This window comes from Panthera leo, chromosome B3 (assembly GCF_018350215.1).
Source record: "Panthera leo isolate Ple1 chromosome B3, P.leo_Ple1_pat1.1, whole genome shotgun sequence".
Taxonomy (NCBI): domain Eukaryota; kingdom Metazoa; phylum Chordata; class Mammalia; order Carnivora; family Felidae; genus Panthera; species Panthera leo.
Genome location: NC_056684.1, coordinates 59,384,102 through 59,409,212, shown reverse-complemented (window position 1 = coordinate 59,409,212; position 25,111 = coordinate 59,384,102). Strand labels below are relative to the sequence as shown.

Genomic DNA, 25,111 nt, shown 5'->3' with positions numbered 1-25,111 from the left:
TCAGATAAGGGAGGGTAAAATTAGGAGCAAGTTTTGCACTTAATAGGAAGTGGTTACCATATTTTATTCATTTTAAGACTTTTTAAAAAAATTTTAATGTTTTTGAAATTGGCATCTGGAAACTATTACTGGCAGCTCTCTCCCCTGCCCCACTGTTGTTGGTACATAAAATAATGGTGTCTTATGAGTGGTTGTCTTGGATTCAGAGGAACAGGGTATGTTCTGAGTGATTGCTTTACCTAAAGGATAAGGGAGATGTAGGAGGAATAAATTGAGGGATGTGTGGTATGGGAGTGAAAGGACAAGCTTTTTATTTTTATTTTTTTAAATCTTTAGCTTTAAGAATAGGTGGAAATATGCTTTGTATAGTGAGTTTTTTTTTTAAGTTTTATTTATTTATTTATTTATTTATTTATTTATTTATTTATTTATTTTGAGAAAGAGGCGCAAGTAGGTGAGGGGCAGAGAGAGAGGTGAGAGAGGGAATCCCACAGAGCCCAACACGGGGCTTGATCCCATGAATGGTGCCATCATGACCTGAGCTGAAATCAAGAGCCAGGCGCTTGACCAACTGAGCCTCCCAGGTGCCCCAGTATACTGTGAGCTTTAAGGATAAATGGTCAAGATAATATGCTAATGTTTTATAATCATCATGACTAAAGGTATAATTTACATTATGTCTTCACACTGGGGGTAAAACTTTGGTGTATGAGAGAATAGCTCTTTATTATTATTATTTTTTAGTAAAAAAAATTTTTTTTAACATTTATTTATTGAGACACAGAGACAGAGTGTGAGCGGGGAGGGGCAGAGAGAGAGGGAGACACAGAATCTGAAGCAGGCTATAGGCTCTGAGCTATCAGTGCAGAGCCCAATGTGGAGCTCAAACCCACAAACCATGAGATCATGATCTGAACCAGGAGATCATGATCTGAGCCGAAGTGGATGCTTAACCCACTGAGCCACCCAGGTGCCCCGAGGGTAGCTCTTTAGAAGGGTCTTTAGGAGGGCCTATGACATTTTCCTCCAAAAGATAGCAAGCTGTTAGCTTTATTAAATTATTATTTGAATTCTCTCACTACACAGTCCCAAACATTTGGTATGTGTTTGTAACTTGAGGGAAGGGAGGGTGACTTAAAATAAGGGACTAAATTGTTTAGTCATTAAAAGTTGAAAATTAATCAGAAACTTAGACACAGTATCTCTGATTTTGACTTTAGTAAACAGAAATTATGTTTTAATTTATAGAAGCATAACATCACTTTTCTGGAAAATATCAAAATAGGATTGCCTATAGTAGAAGTTAAACCTTTTAATTTACAGTAGTATATTTGGTGAAATGTTTAATGTTTAATCATGTAAACTCATTAGCAACTTGGTCTCAGGTATCAGAATGTCAGTACTTTAGACAGTATTATTTACTTGCCTTTATTATTAATAGTATATTTGTCTCCTGTCTTACCAAGAGCAGGTATCCTATCTTGAGGAACTTTATTTCCTGTATAGATCTTACTTTAGTGTCAATAAAGCAGCATACTTAATAATTTATAAGGTAGTATCTTTATATGTGTGTTTTGTGTATTTTGCAGTCAGCTGCAAGGCTCCGTGAAATGATAAAAAAGAGACAGCCTCCTGAATCCAAAAGGTAAAAGATTTGGTTTATAATGCCTACACCCTGATGTATTGTTGAGTTATTTATAATTTGAAAAAAACAGTTACCATAGTAAAATAAGTAATAGATCAGAAACTATAATCTTAAAACTGTTGTTCCACATCTTCACAAGCATTTGGTAGTGTCAGTGTTCTGGATTTTGGCTATTCTAATAGGTGTGTATTGGTATCTCGTTGTTTTAATTTGTTTTTCCCTGATGACATGTTGTAGAGCATCTTTTCATATGCTTCTTGCTATCTATATATTACTTTGGTGAGCTGTATTTTATGATCTTTGGCACCCCCCCCTTTTTTTTTTTTTTAACATTTATTCATTTTTGAGAGTGAGAGAGACAGAGCATGAGTGGGGGAGGAGCAGAGAGCGAGGGAGACACAGAATCCGAAGCAGGCTCCATGCTCTGAGCTGTCAGCACAGGGCCCCCCTGTGGGGCTTGAACTCACAGACTGTGAGATCATGACCTGAGCCGAAGTCAGACGCCCAACTGACTGAGCCACCCAGGCGCCCTCTTTGGCCCATTTTTAATAGAGTTGTTTGTTTTTATTGATGAATTTGAGAGTTCTTTGCATATTTTGGATAACAGTCCTTTATCAGAAGTGTCTTTTGCAGATATTTTCTCTGGCTTGTCTTCTCATTCTCTTGATGATGTCTTTTGCAGAGTGGAAGTTTTTAATTTTAATGAAGTTTACTTTATAATTTTTTCTTCCATGGATTGTGTCTTTGGTGTTATATCTAAAAAACCATTCCCATTCCCAGGGTCACCTAGGTTTTCTCCTGTTGTCTTCTACAAGTTTTATAGTTCTGTGTTTTACATTAGATTTGTAATCCATTTTGAGTTAATTGTGTGAAGGGTGTAAAGGTTGTGTCTAGATTCATTGTTTTGCATTTGGTTGTCCATTCGTTCTAGCACCATTTGTTGAAAAGACTATTTTTGCTCCATTATCTTGCCTTTGCTCCTTTGTGTAAGATCAGTTGACTCCCTATTCTGTTCCATTGATTCGTATATTCTTCGTCAGTACCATACTGCCTTTAAAAATTTTTTTTAATGTTTATTTTTATTTTTGAGACAGAGACAGAGCATGAGTGGGGGAGGGCCATAGAGAGAGGGAAACACAGAATCAGAAGCAGGCTCCAAGCTCTGAGCTGTCAGCACAGAGCCCAACGCGGGGCATGAACCCACAAACCGTGAGATCATGACCCTGAGCTGAAGTTGGATGCTCAACCGACTGACCTACCCAGGCGCCCCGACATTCTGGGATTAAAAAAAATTTTTTTAATTTATTTTGGAGGGGGGGTGAGGGTAGGGGCAGAGAGAGGAGAGAGAAAGAATCCAAGCAGGCTTCGTGCTGTCAGCATAGAGCCTGACTAGGGCTCTGACCCTCGAACCATGAGATCACAACCTGAACCGAAATCAAGAGTCAGACACTTACTGACTGAGCCACTCAGGCACCCCAACTTGCTGGGATTTTGATTGAGATTGCATTGAATTTATAGATTAAGTTGGAAAGAACTGGCATTTTGACAATATTGAGTCTTTCATGGGATATCTCTCCATTTATTTAGTTCTTTGAGAGGTGTCTGGCTGGCTCAGTTGATAGAGCATATGACTGTTGATCTCAGGGTTGTGAGTTTGAGCCCTATATTGGGTGTGGAGCCTACTTAACATACAAAAATAATTTAGTTCTTTGATTTTGTTCATGAGAGTTTTGTAGTGTACTTCATATAGATCTTGGAAATATTTTTGTTTGATTGATTTATTTTATTAGATTTAAACCTAAGTATTTCATTGTATGGGTACTTATGTAAATGATATTCTATTTTTAACTTCAAATTTCATTTGTTTATTGGTGGTATATAGGAAAGAAATTAACTTTCATATATTAACCTTGTATCCTACCACCTTGCTATAATCACTTATGAAGTTCCAGGAGTTTTTTTGTTCATTTTTTAGAATTTTCCACATAGACTATCATGTAGCAAATAGTAATTTTTTTTTTTTTTTTTTTTTTTTTTTTTTTTTACTTAATAGATTATTAGTTTATTATAAAAGGATATAACTTAGGACAGCTAAAGGAAATGCTGCATAGGGCAAGGCATGGGGAAATGGCAGGAAGCTTCCATGTCCTCTCAGAGTGTGGTACTCTCCCAGCACATCCATGTGTTCACCAACCTGGAAACTCCTTTTTTCTATAGAATTTTACCTTCAAAGTTTATTTATTCTGAGAGAGAGAGAGGGAGTGTGCGTGCATTCATGAGCAGGGGAGGGGCAGAGAGAGAGAGAGGAAGAGAGAATCCCAAGCAGGCTCCACACTATTAGCACACAGCCTGACACAGGGCTCAAACCCATGAATGGTGAGATGGTGACCTGAGCCGAAATGGCTTAATTGACTGAGCCATCCAGGTGCCCCCAACTTTGAAACTCTCGAACAAATATGGTTTTATTTCTCTCTTCCAAATCTGCATTCCATTTATTTCCTTTTCTTGTCTTACTGCATTAGCTAGAACTTCCAGCATAGTGTTGAAAAGGAAGGATAAAATAGTGTTGAAAAGGAATGGTAAAAGAGGACATCTGTGCCAGTACCTGACCTTGGTGGGAAAGCTTGTCATTTCTCACTATTTAAGTATGACATTAGCTGTAGTTTTTTTGTAGATATTCTATCGAGAAAGTTCCCTTCTACTGAGCTTTTTTTATCGTTAATTAAAAAATGTGTTATATTTAGTGTTATATTTAGTCAAATGCATATTCTGCATTTGTTGATAGGATCATGTGATTTTGCTTTTTTAAAAAGCCTGTTGATGTGATGGATTGCATTGAATGATTTTAATTAGATTATGTTAATTGATTTTTGAGTGTTGAACTAGTCTTGCATGCTTGAGATATATCCCATTTGGTTGTGGTGCATAATACTTTTTATGCATTGTTGGTTTCAATTCACTAATTTTTTTGTGGGTTTTGCATCTGCTCATGAGGGATATTGGTCTGTATTTTTTGTTTTATAATATTGTCTTGGTTTTGGTATTAGGATAATGCTGGCCTCACAGAATGAAATAGGTAGAATTCTCTCTGCTTCTGTCCTCTATTTTTTTTAAGTTTTATTTATTTATTTTGAGCGAGAGCGTGCACACAAGGGAGGAGGGGCAGAGAGAAGGAGAGACAGAATACCCAACAGGCTCCACTCCATCAGCACAGAGCCCAGTGTGGGTCTCGAACTCACGAACTGTGAGATCATGACCTGAACCTAGATTGTGAATCAGACACTTAACTGACTGTGCCACCCAGGTGTCCCTCTCCATCTATCCTCTAAAAGAAATTGTAGAGAATTGGTACAATTTCTTTCTTAAATGTTTGGTAGAATACATCAGTGAACCCATGTCCGCATTGTGCTTTCTGCTTTGGAAGGTTATTATTGATTTAAATTCTTTAATAATTTCGATTATCTATTTCTAATTCAGATTGTAAGTTTAGCAATTGTGTCTTTCAAGGAATTCTCCATTTCATCTAGGTTATCAAATATGTGGGCATAAGAATTTTTCATATTATTTCTTCATTATCTTTTTAATGTCCATAGGATCTGTAGTAAGATACATCTTTCATTTCTGGTATTGGTAACTTTTTTTCTTAGTTAACTTTGCTAGAGGCTTATTGATTTTATTGGTCTTTTGAAAGAACTGGCTTTGGTTTTGTTGATACTTCCCCCTCCCCCGATGATTTCCTGTTTTTAATTTTATTGATATGCTCAACTTTTATTATTTTCTTTTGCTTACTTTAGATTAATTTGCTCTTTTTCTAGTTTCTTGAGTTGGAAACTTAGATTATTGAATTTTTGACCTTCTTTCCTAATATGTACATTCAGTGTTATAAATTTCCCTCTAAGCACTGCTTTCCCTGCATACCACAAATTTTGTTAGATGGTGTTTTCATTTTCATTTAGTAAAAAGTGTTTTTTATGCTCTCTTGAGATTTCTTCTTTGACCTATGTGTTATTTAGAAGTGTGTTTACTCTCTATGTATTTTGGGATTTTTCAAGTATCCTTCTCTTACTGATTTCTAGTTTAATTACATTATATTCTGAGAGCAAATGTATGATTTTTTTCTTCTTTTTTAAAAAATGATTTCTATTAAATTTGTTAAGCTGTGTCTTATGGTCTAGAATGTAGTCTACCTTGGTGAATGTTCCATCTGAGCTTGAGAAAAATGTGTATTCTGTTTTTGAATGAACTAGTCTATAGATGTTGATTATGTCTAGGTGATGGATGGTGTGTTGAGTTCAACTATGCCCTTGCTGATTGGCTGCCTGCTAGATCTCTCCATTTCTGATAGGGGAGTGTTGAAGTTGCCAACAGCTAACATAGTAGAATTATCTATTTGGTTTTTTTTTTTTTTAAGTTTATTTATTTTGAAAAAGAGAGAGAGAGAGAGTGTGTGCATGCACACATGCAAGTGAAGGAGGGGCAGAGAGAGAGGGTGAGAGAGAATCCCAAGCAGACTCCATGCTGTGAGCATGGAGGCTGAGCAGGGCTTGATCTCACAAACTGTGAGATCATGATCTGAGCCAAAACCAAGAGTCAGAAGATTAACTGACTGAGCCACCCAGGTGCCCCAAGTTACCTATTTCTTTTTGCAGTTCTGTTTCATAGTTTGATACTCTGTTATTAGGTACATTATGTTTGTTAGCTTGGAGATTTGACCCTTTTATCATTATGTAATGCCCTTCTTTATCCCTTTATAACTTTCTTTGCTTTATCCCTTTATAACTTTCTTTGCTTTGAAGTCTTCTCTGTCTGAGGGTACCCGGGTGGCTCAGATGGTTAAGCACCTGACTTGGGCTTAGGTCATGATCTTGTGGTTCATGTGTTCAAGCCCTCCATCAGGCTCTGCGCTAACAGCTCAGAGCCTCCTTCAGATCCTCTTTCTCCCTCTCCCTCTGACCTCTGTGCACACTCTCTCTCTCAAAAATAAATAAACATAAAACAAAAAAAAATTGGAGTCTGCTCTGTCTGAAATTAATGTAGCCACTCTTGCTTTTGATTTGTGTTAGCATGGTATATTTTTCTCCATTCATTAACTTTTATTTTATTTTATTTTTTAAATTTAAATCTAAGTTAGTTAACATATAGTGTAATAATTTCAGGAATATAATTTAGTAATTCATCACTTACATATATATAACACCCAGTGTTCACATCAAGTGCCCTCCTTAATGCCCATTGCCCATTTAGCCTATCCCCCCACCAACACCCCACCAGTAACCCTCAGTTTGTTCTCTGTGTTTAAGAGTCCATTATGGTTTGTCTTCATATCTGTTTTTATCTTATTTTTGCTTCCCTTCCCCTATGTTCATCTGTTGTGTTTCTCAAATTCCACTTATGAGTGAAATCATATAATACCTGTCTTTGACTGATTTATTTCGCTTAGCATAGTATACTCTAGTTCCATCCACATTGTTGCAGATGGTAAGATTTCATTCTTTTTGATTGCTGAGTAATATCCCATCATATCTATGTATGTATTTTGTGTGTGTAAACATTGGGGTGCATGTGCCCTTTTGAATCAGCATTTTTGTATTCTTTGGACAAATACCTAGTAGTGCAATTGCTGGGTCATAGGGTAGTTCTATTTTTAATTTTTTGAGGAACCTCCATATTTTTTACCAGAGTGGCTGTGCCAGTTTGCATTCCCACCAGCAGTGCATAAGGGTTCCCCTTTCTCCCCATCCTTGTCAACATCTGTTGTTCCTGAGTTGTTAATTTCAGCCATTCTGACAGGTGTGAGGTGGTATCTCATTGTGGTGTTGATTTGTATTTCCCTGATGATGAGTGATGTTGAGCATCTTTTCATGTATCTGTTAGCCCTCTGGATGTCTTCTTTGGAAACATGTCTATTCATGTCTTTTGCCCATTTCTTCACTGGATTATTTGTTTTTTGGGTGTTGAGTTTGATAGGTTCTTTATAGATTTTGGATGCTAACCCTTTATCTGATATGTCATTCTCCCATTCTGTCAGTTGCCTTTTAGTTTTGCTGATTGTTTCCTTTGCTATGCAGAAGCTTTTTATCTTGATGAGGTCCCAATAGTTCATTTTTGCTTTTGTTTCCCTTGCCTCTGGAGACATGTCAAGTAAGAGGTTGTTGCAGCCAAGGCCAAAGAGGTTGTTGTTTGTTTTCTCCTCCAGGATTTTGATGGCTTCCTTACGTTTAGGTCTTTTATCCATTTTGAGTTTATTTTTGTGTATGGTGTAAGAAAGTGGTCCAGGTTCATTCTTCTGCCTGTCGCTGTCCAGTTTCCCCAACACGATTTGCTGAAGAGACTGTCTTTTTCCATTGGATATTCTTTCCTGCTTTGTCAAAGATTAGTTGGCCATACGTTTGTCCATTTCTGGGTTTTTTATTCCTTTTTTTTTTTTTCCTGATGTTTTATTCATTTTCTATGAGAGAGATAGAGAGACACACAGAGTGCAAGTAGGGGAGGGGCAGAGAGACAGGGAGACACAGAATCCGAAGCAGGCTCCAGGCTCTGAGCTGTCAGCACAGAACCTGGTGCGGGACTCGAACTCACAAACCGTGAGATCATGACCTGAGCCGAAGTTGGACACCCAACCAACTGAGCCACCCAGGCACCCCTGAGTTTTCTGTTCTGTTCCATTGATCTATTTGTCTGTTTTTGTGCCAGTACCATACTGTCTTGATGATTACAGCTTTGTAATACAGCTTGAAGTCTGGAATTGTGATGCCTCCAGCTTTGGTTTTCTTTTTCTTTTTTTATTAAAAAATTTTAAAATGTTTTATTATTTATTTTAGAGAGAGAGAGGCAGAGGTATGGGTGGGGGAGTGGCAGAGAGAGGGAAACACAGAATCCGAAGCAGCTCCAGGCTCCTAGCTGTCAGCACAGACCCTGACGTGGGCCTTGAACTCACAAACCGCAAGATCATGACCTGAGCCAAAGCCGGACTCTCAACTGACTGAGCCACCCAGGTGCTCCTGGGGTTCTTTTTCAACATGGCTATTTGGGTTCTTTTCTGGTTTCATACAAATTTTAGAATTGTTTGTTCTAACTGTGAAGAATGCTGGTGTTATTTTGATAGGGATTGCTCCATTCCTTTACTTTTAATATTTATGTGTCTTTATATTTAAAGTGGGTTTCTTATAGACAACATAAGTTTGAGTATTGTGTTTGATCCACTCTGACAGTCTCTTTTAATTGGTGCATTTAGACCATTGATGTTCAAAGTGAGTATTGATATATTTGGATTAATATCTATCATATTTGTTAATGTTTACTACTTATTGCCCTTGTTTTTTTCCCCCTATTTTTGTCTCCACTATTTTTCTGCCTTTTATGGTTTTAATTGAACATTTTGTATGATGCCATTTTCTCTTGTTTCTTAGTGTATCAGTTACAATTTTTTTTTACTGTTTTTTTTTGTTAGTGATTGCCCTGGAGTTTACAGTATAATCTACAACTAATTCACTTCCATTAGAAATTTTTATTTTATTTTATATATAGAGAGAGTGGGGCAAAAGGAGGGGGGGAAGAGAGAGAAAGAAAATCCCAAGCAGGCTTCACATTTATCGCAGAGCCTGACACAGGGGGCTTGATCCCACAACCCTGGGATCATGACCTGAGCTGAAATCAAGAGTCAGACACTCAACTGACTGAGCCACCCCGGCACCCCCCAAGTCCATTAAAAATTTTTTTTTTTTAGTTTATTTATTCTGAGAGAGGGAGAGGGAGGGACAGAGTGAGGGAGAGGAGAATGAAAAGCAGGATCCACACTGACAGTGCATAGCCCGACTTGGGGCTTGAACTCGTGAACCGTGAGATCATGACCTGAGCCAAAATCAAGAGTTGGACCCTTAACTGAGTGAGCCACCCAGTTGCCCCAGCCACCCATTTTCAATTAACAGTATATCACTTCTTGGGGCTCCTGGGTGGCTCAGTCGGTTGGGCGTCCGACTTCGGCTCAGGTCACAATCTCACTGTCCATGGGTTCGAGCCCCACGTCGGGCTCTGTGCTGACTGCTCACAGCCTGGAGTCTGTTTTGGATTCTGTGTCTCCCTCTCTCTCTGACCCTCCCCCGTTCATGCTCTGTCTCTCTCTGTCTCAAAAATAAATAAATGTTAAAAAAAAAAATTAAAAAAAAAAACAGTATATCACTTCAGGGTGTGAGTGAGGTATAGTATGAGCACCTTATAATAATAAAATAATCCTAATTCTTCCCTCTTGTCCCTTGTATCATTGCTGTCATTCATTTCACATGTATAAGCATACATAAGTATATATACATGTTGGTATACCAACACACAAGATATATACATAAGGGTACATAACTAAACACATTGTTGCTATTGTTATTTTGAGCTAGCTGTTACTAATTAAGAATGAGAAAAATAAAATTTTTTTTTTACCTTATTCATTCTTTGATCCTCCTTTTGGTGGATCTGATTTTCAGATCTGTTTTTCTTCTCTCTAAAGAAATTTTTTTTAATGTTTATGTTTTATATTTGAGAGAGAGAGAGTGCAAATGAGGGAGGGGCAGAGAGAGAAGGAGACGGAACCTGAACAGGTTCTAGGGTCCTAGCTGTCAGCACAGAGCCTGACGTGGGGTTTCAACTCATGACCAGTGAGATCATGACCTGAGTCGAAGTCAGATGCTTAACTGACTGAGCCACCCAGGTGCCTATAAAGAACTTTTTTTAACCTTTTTTGTAAGGCATGTGTACTGGCAACAAATTCTTTTAATTTTTTTTTAAAGTTTATTTATTTATTTTGAGAAAGAGAGAGAGGGAGAAGGAGTGGGGGGAGGGAGGGAGAGGGAGAGACAATCCCAAAGTAGGCTGTGTGCTGTCAGTGCAGAGCCCAATGCAGGGTTCAATCTCACAAACCATGAGATCATGACCTGAGCCGAAATCAAGAGTCAGACACTTAACCAACTGAGCCACCCAGGTGCCCCAGTTTTTTAAAAGTAAGCTCTATACCCAATGTGGGGCTTGAGCTCAATGTATTTATACCCTCAATGTGAAGCTTGAACTCATGACTCCAAGATCAAGAGTTGTATGCTCTACCCACTGAGATAGCCAGGTGCTCCTCTCAACCCTTAAGATATTTTACTCTACTCTCTTGATTGCATAGTTTACTGGAGTATGGGTGTAGTTCTTATCTTTGGCTATAGGTAAGATGTTTTTTTCCTTCTGGCTTCTTTCAGGATTTTTTCTTTCTCTTTGATTTTCCATAGTTTGGAAATGAATTCCTTAGGTGTAGTTTTTGGGGGGCATTTATCTTGCTTGATGTACTCTGAGCTTCCTGGATCTGTTACTTGATGTCTGACATTAATTTGGGGAATTCTCGGTTACTATTTTGTCAAATATCATTTGTTTTTCTCTATTTCTTATCCTTCTGGTATTCCCATTATGTGTATGTTGCACCTTTTGTAATTATCCCATAGTCCTTGGATATTCTGTTCAGTTTTTTTTTTCATTATTTCTTCTCCCTGCTTTTTAGTTTTGGAGGTTCCTGTTGAAATACCTCACGCTCAGAGATTCTTTCCTCAGCCATGTCTTGTCTACTAATGAGCTCATCAAAGGCACACTTCATTTCTTTTAGCGTTTTTGATCTCTAGCATTTCTTTTGGTTCTTTCTTAGGATTTCCATCTCTCTTCTTACATTGCCTATCTTGCATGGTGTGTTTTTTTTTTTTTTTTTTTTTTTTTTTTTTTTTTTATGTGTTAGAGCTCTTAGTATATCAATCATAGTTGTTTTAAATTCCTGTTCAGATAATTCCAACATTCCTGCCATATATGGCTCTGAAGCTTGCTCTATCTCTTTAAATTATGTTGTTTTTCATTGTGCCTTGTGATTTTTTCTTGATAGCTGGACATGATATGATGTATGAGGAAAAAGGAAGTTTGTAAATTAGTCATTAGTAATGTGTGAGAGGGGAGAGAAAGCATTCTATAGTCCTGTGATTAGGTCTCAGTCATTTAGCACACCTGTATCTCTTAACAGTGAACTTCACAAGTGTTTTAGTTTGTTTCCTCCCCCCATCCCACCTTGGTTGGGAGAAGATGCTAAAAGTGGGCAGGAGTTGGGTATTTCCTTTCTCTCAGGGTAGACTCTGATAATACTCCAGCAGGTTAGGCTCTGGTTAACTTGTTCTCCTAAGGGCAGGAGTATTTCAGAGTAGTTCTTTTTCCCTTCCCCTTCTGGGAAGCATGAGGAGATTTTTCTCATATTTACTGAAGACCTAGTCAAGCTCCTGGATGTAAATCTCTCAAAATAGTGGGGGTGGTCTCCCTTGAAGGTATTTTTTAAAACTGAATTTTTAAAGAATTGCTTCACAGTAAAATTGAGAGAAAGGTACAAAGATTTCCCATATATTCTTCTGCTCCCACACGTGCATAAACTCTCCCATTATCAACATCATTCAGCGGAGTGGTACATTTGTTACCAAGGATGAATCTACACTGATACATTATAATTACCTAAAGTCCATTGTTTGTCTTACAATTCACTCATGGTTTTGGACATTGTATGGGTTTGTACAAATGTATAACGACATATCCATCTTTATAATACACACACACACACACACACACACACACATATCTTTTAAAGTTTATCCATTCATTCTGAGAGGAGAGAGTCATGCAAGTGGGGAAGGGGCAGAGAGAGAGAGAGAATCCCAAGCAAGATCATGATATGCAAGATATGCAAGTTCAAACTCACGAACTGCAAGATCATGACCTGAGCCAAAGTCGGATGCTTAACTGACTGAGTCACACAGGTGCCCCAATATATAGAGTATTTTTACTACTTGTGTTCTCTTTATTCATCACCTTACCACCCTCAAATGTGGCAGTTATGAATCTTTTTGTCTCTGTAGTTTTGCCTTTAACAGAATGTGGTGTATTTGGGATCATACAGTATGTAGCTTTTCAGATTGACTTCTTTCTCTTAGTATTATGCAATTAGTTTTCCTCCATGTCTTTTCATGGCTTGATAGTTGATTTCTTTTTTTGTGCTGAATAATATTCCATTGTCTGGATGTGTTGTAGTTTATTTGTTCAATTAGTGGAGAACATCTTGGCTGCTTCCCAGTTTTGACTGTTCTGAATAAAGCTTCTATAAAGACTCATGTGCAGGTTTTTGTCCACACTGAGCCCCCATCAATTGGGCAATTACAGTTCAGGTTTTCCTACCTTTGTACTGGTTCCCATTGTGGTTTCTGTTCTTGACTTTCTATTCCAGTAAGCCATGACTCCTTGTATTTCTCTGTCTCTCCAGTATTGAGGTCAGCAGTTTGCACTGTGTCCTTGCCTTGTAAGGAACCTAGAAGAGTTGTTGATTTTTTAATCTGTTCAGATTTTTACTTGAAAAGACAGAATGATGACTTTCAAGCTCCTTATATGTGGAAATTGAAACTGGAAGTTCTGAACTACTTTTTTAAAATGAAAAAATAGTGCATAAAAAAGGGTATTTATATGATTTTAAAAAGTAAACTGTTTGGACGGAAATGCAATGAAACATTTAAATCTCTTTTCCATTTTAGACCTTCGTTCTTCAGGCCTTCTCCCTAGAAGAAACCACTATTAATAGTTTCATGTATATTCTTCCATAGATAATCTTAGCATGTAAAAATGTATGTGTGTACATAACCTTTTTCTAAAAAAACAAATATGTTGAAGCATATTCAACACGTAGTGGACCTTGTTTTTGTTTCTTACGTCTTAACAGTTCATGTCATATCATCATGCAAAGATCTATTTTAATTTTCTTATGGTTGCATATTATTTTGTTAGAGATGTATGTTATAATTTATTTTAACACCTCTCACCTCCTCATGATGAACATCTATGATTTTATTTAAAAGCATGAAAAGTCATAAGTGCCCAGTTGAAGTCATTGTAGTCATGTGCATACATCCTTGTAATGTGTGAGTGTATCTGTGACATACATTCCTAAAAGTTACCTCCTTAATATTAGTAAGTACATATAACTGTTTTATAACTTGAGTTTTTTCCCCACTCCCTTAGAAAAATGCCTAAGAAGAGAGAAAATGGGACTGGATGTAGAAGGTCAATGAGATTACTAAAAGTAGATCCTTCAGGAGTGTCATTACCAGCAACCCCAACCCAGCCGACATTAATAGCAGATGAAAATGTAAGAAAGTGCAAAAACAATATGTTACTCAATAAAATAGTGAAAAATTTGAAGTGTTTGAAACTAGATTAAAAAGTCATTAACTTATGTTCAATTTTTACTTAATTTAAAAAATGTTTATTTATTTTGAGAGGGAGAGAGAGAGTGTGAGTGGGAGGGAGGCAGAGAGAGAGAATCCCAAGCCGACTTTCACTGTCAGAGCTGTCTGTGCAGAGCCTGATGTGGGGCTGGATCTCATGAACCGTGAGATCATGACCTGAGCCTAAATCAAGAGTCAGATACTTAACCAACCAGGCACCCCCGTACTTCATTAATTTACTACTGCTGTTTATAGTTTAATGATTAAGATTTCAAAGTCATAAAAACTAGTTTGGATTCTATATTTCTGCAAGCTTACCTGCAGTGGAATTGTGGATAAATTACTTAACCTTTCTGAGCCCATTTCCCCATATTTAAAGTGGTAATAGTATAGAAACTTCAAAGGGGTGTTGAGGGGGTTAAGTGAAATAGTATCTGTAAAATTTCTTCTGTTGTGTTAAGGGCTTAGTAAGTAATCAATAAATGGTAGTATTAATGTTATTAATAATAAATAATATGTTATAATAGTGATAGCCCTTTGCTGTGGTATAACTTTGTACTTTTAGTGAGTAGAAGGAGTTTTATTTACGAAGTTTATTGTCTAAATCAGATTATAATTATGTTTTTTATTCAAGAACACCTATGGTTTTTAATACTTTATATCTAAGTGCTTAATTCTAAATTGGAAGATAGCACTAATTAGACTGGTGCTTTGGGAGCTAATTGCAAATTAAGGTACTTGGGAAGAGTAGCTTTCCAATTTTCCTGAAGTTTCACTCATGATAAATGTATTTACATTGAACTCATTCCACACAGCTAAAGCAGAACTTTTGTGAAATGATACTTAAACTTGCTGCATGTGATGTATATTTTGTATTTTTGACTCTATTCTTTTGTCATTCATGAAAACATTGTTTGTTTTAACATATTGAAATGATTTCACCATCCATGGGTTACAACCTAGGATTTAAAAAAACACTGGCAGGGGCGCCTGGGTGGCTCAGTTGGTTAAGCATCCGACTTCGGCTCAGGTCATGATCTCACGGTCCGTGGGTTCGAGCCCCGCGTCGGGCTCTGTGCTGACAGCTCAGAGCCTGGAGCCTGTTCCAGATTCTGTGTCTCCCTCTTTCTCTGACCCTCCCCTGTTCATGCTCTCTCTCTGTCTCAAAAATAAATAAATGTTAAAAAAAAAATTAAAAAAAATAAATAAATAAAAATAAAAAAATAAAAAAACACTGGCAGGGTGCCTGGGTGGCTCTGTTGGTTGAGGGTCCAACTCTTGGTTTCAGTTCAGGTCATGATCTCATGGTTTGTAGGATTGAGCCCTGAATTGGGCTCTGCACTGACAGCGCAGTGCCTGCTTGGGATTCTCTCTCTCTCTCTCTCTCTCTCTCTCTCTCTGGACCTCCCCGCTCACGGGCACGCTTGAGTGTGCACGTTCTTTCTCTCTCTCTTTCAAAAATAAATAAATAAACTTAAAAAAACCCACTGGCATAGAATAATAACTGAGTAACAAATTGAACTGTTCTGAACCAATTCCTGTCAACTCCTCTTTTGGCAGTGTAACTTTGGACAAGGTAGCTTCTCTAAGTTTCATTATAATTTCTTTAAAATGTGGTATCTCATTCACTAGATTATTGTGAGTATTAAATGGGATAATATATATTATTAGCTTACAGGATACCTGGCAATCATTCATTGAACATTATTTTTGGATACTGTTGATGTGTCACCTATGTTGTTGGTATCAAAAGTAAAGTAGTGAAAAACATTCCAGGGCAGAGCAAGAGTCAATCGGCCTTTTTATTTCTCATTTTATTCTTGATTTTCTTATTTTTTAAAACAGCCTTTGTTACCTCCTGGGCCTTTAGAAATGACTCCTGAAAATCGAGATGATGACAACGACCTGTTTAAAGGATTCCTACAGACTTGGGCAGAAGTGAGCAAGGTATCACTTGGGAGAGCTTATAGCTTTGAGAATTATCTGTTAAGGAAATTTCAGTATATATATTAACTTAGTACTTTGGTCTCTTTCATTGTTGCAGACAAGTATTAAGAATACTGAGAAGGAGTTATCTAGCATTAAAAAGTGAGTTGAAATGCCTTGTCTTTGTTTTATATTTTCTGAAATCTTTAAGTTAGACTATATACCATTACAGGAGGTTTTGAAAATGAGGTGGAAAAAATACCCATAATATTTCCACCTAACAACTGTTGTTTTTGTATGTTTCCTTTTAGGTATTGCCATATGTAATACCATTATGATATAAGCTTCATGAGTGCAGGGATTTTGTTTCAGTAACCAAAATGGTGCCTGGCACTTAATATGTATTCACTCATTGTTTAATAAATGAATGAATACACATACATTTTTAGTTTATTATGTTCTAATGTATATACACGTTTATATTCTGCTTTTTCTTTAACATAGTTACATTTATTAAAGTCTTTAAATTTATTGATTAATTGCATATTATTTAGTAGGTGGCATTTACTTAACCTCTTCTTCCTCTCCTGATATTTAGAATTCTTTTTTTTTTCTTTTTATTTAAAATTTATTTAATAAATATAGAGATAGACGGAGAGAGACAATCCCAACCAGGCTCTGCACTGTCAGTGCAGAGCCTGATGTAGGGCTCAGTCTCATAAATAGTGAGATCATGACCTGAGCCGAAATCAAGAATTGGATGCTTAACCGACTGAGCCACCCAGGTGCCCCTGGAATTATTTTCAATTTAGTTTTGTGTGTTTAGTTGTGTATTTAGTTATATATGTGCTTGTGTTTAAATGTGATAGTGTGTTAGTTCTTTAGGATAGATTCCAGAAGTGAGATTACTGAGTCAAATATTATGGACATACATTGCTGAATTGTTTTCTGAAATCTTTTTTTTTTTTTCTGAAAATTTTATATGAATTTACTCTGCCACTAGCACTATTAACGAATGTATATGTTTGACTAGCCTGCTACCTTTTATAAGTGAAGAATAGTATCCCATTTTTTAATTTGATTTCCTTGGTTACTAGGAGATTAACTATTTATTTACTGTGTCTTTTTTCTTTTCTTTTTTTTTGAGTTATGTTTTAGTTATTTTCACTATTGATTGGCTTTACTTCTAAAATTTAATTGTTTTCTCAGCTATAAAGCCAATTTAAATGGCATGGTCATTAATGAAGATACTGTTCATAAAGTTACCAAAGGCCCAATACTCTCTGTGGCTCTCCACCCATCAGAAATTAGAACTTTGGTGGCAGCTGGGGCCAAATCTGGGCAAGTTGGACTTTGGGATTTGGTAAGTTATTATTAATTTTTTGAAGACAATAAAGTTTGACTGAAACAAATAGTCTACAGGAGAATAGCCTAGAGCCATGTGTTTGTAGATGTTACTTGAGATTTATAGTTTTGTGCTTTGTGATTCCAGACATTAGAGATCTGGGGAAATTTTAGTTGGCTTTCTAGAACTTTAAAATTTTTAGTTTGAATATCACTAGTTACCAGGACATAAATTAACTGCCAGGAAACTCTGTCACGACTTTAGTTTTTTTTTTTTTTAACGTTTTTTTATTTATTTTTGAGACAGAGAGAGACAGAGCATGAACGGGGGAGGGGCAGAGAGAGAGGGAGACACAGAATCGGAAGCAGGCTCCAGGCTCTGAGCCACCAGCCCACAGCCCGACGCGGGGCTCGAACTCACAGACCGCGAGATCGTGACCTGAGCCGAAGTCGGACGCTTAACCGACTGAGCCACCCAGGCGCCCCAACGACTTTAAATGTATATATGAAAAAATCATACAAAGTTCTTAGTTTACTACTTATGTTTAAAATACAGTTTCCAAATGGGAAAAAGTATCTTTTCAGGGATATGCTTAGGATGATCCCATTCATTTTTTTATGAGTCACAGATACTGAATTCCACTCATTGTACGTATAATTCTGCATGGATTGCTTTTGATAGTTACAAAATTGAGAAAAGCCAAGTTAACGTTCTCTGAATTTATTTTTTAATTGGGAAAGTAGAACAAAGACCTGTTTCTTAACAGATTTTGTGAGAAGAAGAGAGAAATAAAAACCAAGTTCTCTCTTGTTTTGGGAGAAAAGGTACTTCCTTATTTTGATAAGGTGTGAATGAGGGTAGGAGGCAAAAGTATCTGGTAAATGAAATAGAAGAGAAGTGGGAAGAGGACTAAGAATAGTATAAGGTTGTACAAGCTAAGAGATGAGTTTTAAGGATTGGAGTTTGACAGGGCTTCTTGTAGAGAAGTTAAAAAGAATGAAAGCAGAGAAAAGGCCATTGGTTTTGAAAATGGGGTACCATTAGTGAGTTGAGAGAGTAGCTTCAACAAAGAGGTAAGGAACACAGACTTTGAGAGAATAAAAAATAATGGGGTAGTGGAAGAAATGAAAACAGTGGATAAATACCATTGGTAGAAGAACTTTGAAAAGGAAAAATAGAGAATTAGTATAGTCAAGTGAAGATCTTTTCAGGGTAGATCAATCTGTACAGAGTTGAAGATATGTAGAAAAGTCCCTTTGTCATGTCTTTCCTGGTGACTTCAAAATCTGTATTACTATGTCTCTATAGTCCGGTATCCTTTTTTTTTTTTTTTTTTTAAATGTTTATTTTTGAGAGAGAGAGAGAGCGAGGGAGGGGCAGAGAGAGAGAGGGAGACACAGAATCTGAAGCAGGCTCCAGGCTCTGGTCTATCAGCACAGAGCCCATCACAGGGCTTGAACCTACAAGCCGTGAGATCATGACCTGAGCTGAAGTCAGACACTTAACCGACCGAGCCACACAGGTACCCCATATAGTCTGGTATCCTTAACAACTTTCTAAATTTCCCAGATCTTTGGCTGTGTCACATTAACAGCTTGAGCAAGTCTAAAACCTAGTACTTTTGCTGCCCTGTGCTCATGTCCCAACTCTCTAATTTTTTAAAAAAATTAACTTTATCAAAGTATAATTTAGATATTACAAAATTCACATATTTCAAAGTACAACTTAATGATTTAAAAAAATTGTTTTAATAGATATTTTTTAGAGAGTGAGAGACAGGGCACAAGCAGGGGAAGAGCAGAGAGAGAGGGAGATACAGAATCCGAAGCAGGCTCCAGGCTCTGAGCTGTCAGCACAGAGCCTGCTGTAGGGTTTGAACCCACGAACTGTGAGATCATGACCAGAGCCGAAGTCATGCTTAACCAATGGAGCCACCCAGGTGCCCCTAACCCAGTGATTTTTAATAGGTTTAGTGAGTTGTGTAACTTCACCCTCAAGCTTTAAAACATTTTTGTCATTCCTAGAAGATTCCTATTGGCTAATTACATTTAATCTCCCAGCTAATTACCCTTATACCCAGGGACATCTTCTTAAATTTGACCTTTTTGGACATGTCATATAAATAGAATCATACAATATGTGGTCTTTTATGTTGATTTCTTTCTCTTAGCATAATGTTTTCAAGGTTCATTTATGTTTTAGTATGTATCAGTATTTCATTCTTTTTTAATTGTTGGACAATACTCCATTGTTTGCTATACCACATTTTGTTGATTCATTTTATCACTTGATAGACATTTGGGTTGTTTCCACTTTTTGGCTATTCTGAATAATGCTAGTATAAACATTTGTGTACACATTTTTGTTTGGAAATGTGTTTTAATTTCTCTTGGGTAGATATCCAGGGACAGAGTTCTGGGTCATATGGCAACTAGTTAACATTTTGAGGAACTACCAAACTTCTTTCCAAACGATTGTATCATTTTATATTCCCACCAGCAATATGAGGGTTCCAATTTCCCCCCATGCTCAGCAATGTTTATTATTTTATGTCATTTTGATTATAGCCTTTCTGGTGGGTGTGAAGTGGTATCTCATTGTGGTTTTGATGCATATGACTAATGACTAATGTTGAGCCTCTTTTCATGCCATTTGGATATCTTTGATAAAATGGCTATTCAGATCTTTTATCAATTAAAATTTTTTTTTAATGTTTATTTTTGAGAGAGAGACAGAGACAGAGTGTGAGCGGGGGAGAGGTGCAGAGAGAGAGAGAGAGAGAGAGAGAGAGAGAGAATCCAAAGCGAGCTCCAGGCTCTGAGCTGTCAGCACAAAGCCTGACTTGGGGCTTGAATCCACGACCTGAGCTGAAGTCGGACACTCAACTGACTGAGCCACCCAGGTGTCCCTTTTATTAATGTTTTATTAGGTTGTTTGTCTTACTGAATTATGAGTTTGTAAATTCTAGATACAAATTCTTTATCAGATGTGTTTTGCAAATATTTCTGGTAGTTTTTGGCTTTTCTTCATTTCCTTTATGCTGTCTTTTGAAGTGCAAAAGATGATATCCAGTTTATGAAAAATTTTAAATGGATTGTGCTTTTGGTGTCATATTTAAGAATTCTTTCTCTAGCTTCAAGCCTTAAAGAGTTTTTCCTGTTTTTTTCTAAAAATTTTATAGTATGTGCTTTCACATTTAGTTTGGTGATTCATCTTGAGTTCTTTTTTTTTTTAATATGAAATTTGTTGTCAAATTGGTTTCCATACAACACCCAGTGCTCATCCCAACAGGTGCCCTCCTCAATGCCCATGACCCACTGTCCCCTCCCTCCCACCCCCCATCAACCCTCAGTTTGTTCTCACTTTTTAAGAGTCTCTCATGGTTTTCCTCCTTCCCTCTCTGTAACTCTTTTTTTCCCCTTCCCCTCCCCCATGGTCTTCTGTTAAGTTTCTCAGGATCCACATAAGAGTGAAAACATATGGTATCTGTCTTTGTCTGTATGACTTATTTCACTTAGCATCACACTCTCCAGTTCCATCCACGTTGCTACAAAAGGCCATATTTCATTCTTTCTCATTGCCAAGTAGTATTCCATTGTATATATAAACCACAACTTCTTTATCCATTCATTAGTTGATGGACATTTAGGCTCTTTCTGTAATTTGGCTACTGTTGAAAGTGCTGCTGTAAAAATTGGGGTACAAGTGCTCCTGTGCATCAGCACTCCTATATCCCTTGGGTAAATTCCTAGCAGTGCTTATTGCTGGGTCATAGGGTAGATCTATTTTTAATTTTTTGAGGAACCTCCACACTGTTTTCCAGAGTGGTTGCACCAGTTTGCATTCCCAACAGTGCAAAAGGGTTCCCGTTTCTCCACATTCTCTCTAGCATCTCTAGTCTCCTGATTTGCTTATTTTAGCCACTCTGACTGGTGTGAGATGATATTTGAGTTATTTTTTATATATGGTGTGAAGTAAGGGCCCAAGTTTACTTTTTTGTATATGAATATCCAGTTGTCATTTATTGAAAAGACTATCCTTTCCCCATTGAATTGCCTTGACACCCCCTGTTTTTCCTCTTAACTTTCTTTCAGATTCCTAGTTGCATCTAGAATCAAAAGTTGTTACCGTTTATTCAGTTACCCATTCACCCATTTATTCATTGTTTCCACATTTATTATTTTGTGCTGAGTAATATTCTAATGATTCCCCAGATATTAGATATTTGTGAGCAAAAATTGTCTCTGCCCTCTTACAGTTTAGAATTTAGTGGCAAATGCAGCATTAATGAAATAATGGCCAAATATGTAATTACATACTTGATAAGTGGAATGAATTATATAGTGTGTTTAATGGACTGAAGGAAAGTAGTGTTAATGACAGGGGGCTGGCCTAATTTGGAGGATCAGGGAAAGAAACCTTCCCTGAGGAACTGAGAATTGAGATGAGATTTGAAAGCTAAGTAGCAATAGACCAAGTAAAGAAAAGGGAAAGAATATTTCAGACAAGGGAACAGCATGTCAAGGACCTGCAGCAGGAGGAGGCCTATCTGATACTTTTAAAGACCTGAAAAATTGCTTGTGTAGCTGGAGCATAGACAGCAAAGGAATAGACACAAGGGATGAGTGGAATAGGATGAAGCTGTGGAGGTGGGTAGAGACCAGATCTATATATCTATATCTATATATCTATATCTATATCTATATCTATATCTATATCTATATCTATATCTATCTATATCTTTGAATGAGATTTTTTTTAAGTTTATTTACTTGTTTTGAGAGAGAGAGAATCCCAGTCAGGCTCTACACTGTCAGCACAGAGCCTCAGACAGGGCTTGATCCTATGAACTCATGAACCATGAGATCATGACCTGAGCCAAATTTAAGAGTCGGATGCTTAACTGACTGATCCACCCAGGCACCCCAAGAATTTTGGTTTTTATCCTAAAAGCAATAGGAAGCCATTGAAGAGTTTTAAGCTGGGTCCTCACTCGTTCCTTGTGTCTAATAAAGTCCTTTAATGCTTTTGCCCCTTTCCATCCTTACTGCCATTATGTTGGGCCAGGGCCCCATGTCCTCTTTTAGAATTACCATACTGGTCTGAATTGGTATTTGTACTTCCAATTTTCCTATTCCAATTCAGTGTACACAGATAGTCATTTCTAGGCTCAAAACAAACTGGTCCTGTATTCAATTAGGTTTAAAGTAGTTAGAAGCACTCTTTTTGTTTAATATTTTATTTTTAAGTAATCTCCATACTCAGCATGGGGCTCGAAGTCACAACCCTGAGACTAAGAGTTGTGTGCTCCATTGACTGATCCAGTCAGGCACCCCTAAAAGCACTTTTAACCTGGTATATTCAGATTAAAATGGGCAATTGGAATTTCCCAAAGAATGAGAAAAAGCAGTCAAGTCAGTTTAAAAAAAATCTTACAGCAATAAGGAAGAAGTATAACTTATGCTGTGCACTTCAAAAACTAGCCACCAAGGACAAATCCTGTAGCTCAGCTGGGGGTGGGGCACAGCATGATTTAGCTTCTACCTTGCCTTAACAGCCAAAATCCATATTGGTAACTGACCAAACCCTGATGATTTTCACCTATGTTGTCAAAACTAGAGAGAACACATTGAGTGGGCATTTAGAGTTTTCCTCCTTTGAGTGAGAAATAGGGACATGGCTGTTGAGGGGAAAGGGGAGAAAACAGGGGAAGTTTGTTAATAGTAGGACTAATTCTCTATGAAGGAAATTTTCTTGGTCTGTGGGAGTAGTATAAGCTACTACTAAATCTGCCAGGTAGGTGGTATAAATCCTTATAAATGTTAAAAAAATTGTTTTTAAGTATTTATTTGAGAGAGAGAGGGAGAGAGAGAGAGAGGGGCAGACAGGGAGGGAGAGAGAAAGAATCCAAAGCAGGCTCTGCACTGCCGGCATAGAGCCTGATGCAGGGCTCAAACTCATGAACTATGAGATCATGACCTGAGCTAAAACTAACAGTCAGATGCTTAACCGACTGAGCCACCCAGGCACCCCCTTTATTAATACTTATTTATTCATTTTTTAGAGGGAGAGATAGACAGTAGGGGAAGGGCAGAGAGAAGGAGGCAGAGAATCCCAAGCAGGCTCTGCAGCTGTCCATGCAGAGCCTGACATGGGGCTTCAAATCCATGAACTGGGAGATGATGACCTGAGCTGAAACCAAGAGTTGGATGCTTAACTGACTGAGCCACCCAGGAGCCCCTAAATCATATATAGAATAATGGACAAAAGTCTATTACAGTCTAGGAATTCCAACAAATATTGCATATTCTTTCAGCTGAAACCAACTATCCACCTCTGTCTTCTTCTTGGCTACAGAAAAGCCCGTCTTTTTCTGAGGAAAAAATGAACTGATCAGATACTGGGAGAAAGAGTCAATATGTTATATCAGAGCATTTAACATGGACAGAGCAATTCAAGCATGATGAAAATGAAAAGAAATGATATGACAACTAGACAAACACTACTGCAAAAACAACAAAAGAATCTAGCATGCAAAGACAGGTCTAGAAGAAAAACATAACTCAATGCAAGAAAGAAAATTCTCTTCAGTTTCTTTAAATTGTGGAACTGTACTGTTTCGTATAGTAGCCACAGGTCCTAAGAGACTATTTACATTTAAATCAATTAAAATAGAAAATTCAGTTCTTCAGTTACACTAGGCTTGTTTCAAGTGCCTAATAGCCATACATGGCTAGTGGATACTATGTTGATAGTGCCTACATATAACATTTTTGTTATCTTAGAAAGCTCTTTTTGGACAGTGCTGCTATGGAGCAAGTTAATAACAATATTATTTGGTAAAATAATACTTAAAGATAAGATGATAAAACAGCAGAATGAGATGGAAAAGGATATTGCAGAACTAAGGAAACAAACTGAAGATCAGTGAAACTAATAAATTAGACAAAAGCAAGGAACAGAATAGACATCATTGAAAATTGTAGACATTAAAGACTTGAGGTAATCATAAACACAGACAAGCCAGTGGTAAGGGAAGACCATCAAAGATGACCCAACAGTGAAACAGCAAATATATTCAAAGAGAATTCTTCTTTTTAAAATTTTTTTAAATGTTTATTATTTTTGAGAGGGACAGAGACAGAAAGTGAGTGGGTTGGGGCAGAGAGAGAGGGAGGCACAGAATCTGAAGCAGGCTCCAGGCTCTGAGCTGTCACCACAGAGCCCCATGCAGGGCTCGAACTCACAAGCTGTGAGATCGTGACCCGAGTGGAAGTCGGATGCTGAACCGACTGAGCCACCCAGGCGCCCCCAAAAGAGAATTCTTCTGAAAAGAGAATTGAGTTGGCAGATTGAATGTTATACCATGTTTTAGGAAAACTTGGAACATAGAGGGTAAAGAATTCTTTAGGCAGAAAAATTATATTCAAGGGGAGAAGTCTAGCTTTTCTGTTTTCTACAGCAACATTTCATGTAATGTCTACAAGGTTCTGAGGGAAGGAAGTGTGGCCTGGAATACTTAGCAGCCCAAGATAATTGTTCTAGTTAAAGGCAGCTGGTAGGTATTCTCACATGTGAAAAAACTCAAGAAATTCAAGACCTGGGAGTTCATCTGGAAAAAAAACCACTTCACAGTAAGTCTTAGCCAATTAAGAGTAAATCAGGATTAAAAAATCAGGAACAGAGAAGTTTCACAAAAGAATTGGTGATGAGCATTGAATCCATTTAAATGTAGAACTAATCTTAAACAGCTATACAAATTATGTTTATAGAAGTGGATATAAGTGTTATCAACCTGGACAAAATAAAAATAATAGTATATAATATAGACATGGAGACAGGGGAGATTGGAGAAGGGATGAAAATAATGCTCTCAATCAATAGAAAATATCTAAAATTGGGACATAGTTGAAAAAATAAGAAAGCATAATGACT

General features: G+C 37.3%; 1 protein-coding gene across 4 annotated transcripts in view; it reads left to right on the top strand.

Moving 5' to 3' along the window:
* WDR76 (WD repeat domain 76) overlaps positions 1–25,111 on the top strand; it is a 61,280-nt gene that overhangs the window by 11,480 nt on the left and 24,689 nt on the right. For all 4 annotated transcript variants that reach the window (XM_042942176.1, XM_042942175.1, XM_042942174.1 and 1 more), the window contains 5 exons: positions 1,590–1,645; positions 13,700–13,826; positions 15,751–15,852; positions 15,950–15,993; positions 17,041–17,194. In XM_042942176.1, the coding sequence (XP_042798110.1) occupies positions 1,590–1,645; positions 13,700–13,826; positions 15,751–15,852; positions 15,950–15,993; positions 17,041–17,194 (483 nt within the window). The remainder of the gene's footprint in view (positions 1–1,589; positions 1,646–13,699; positions 13,827–15,750; positions 15,853–15,949; positions 15,994–17,040; positions 17,195–25,111) is intronic.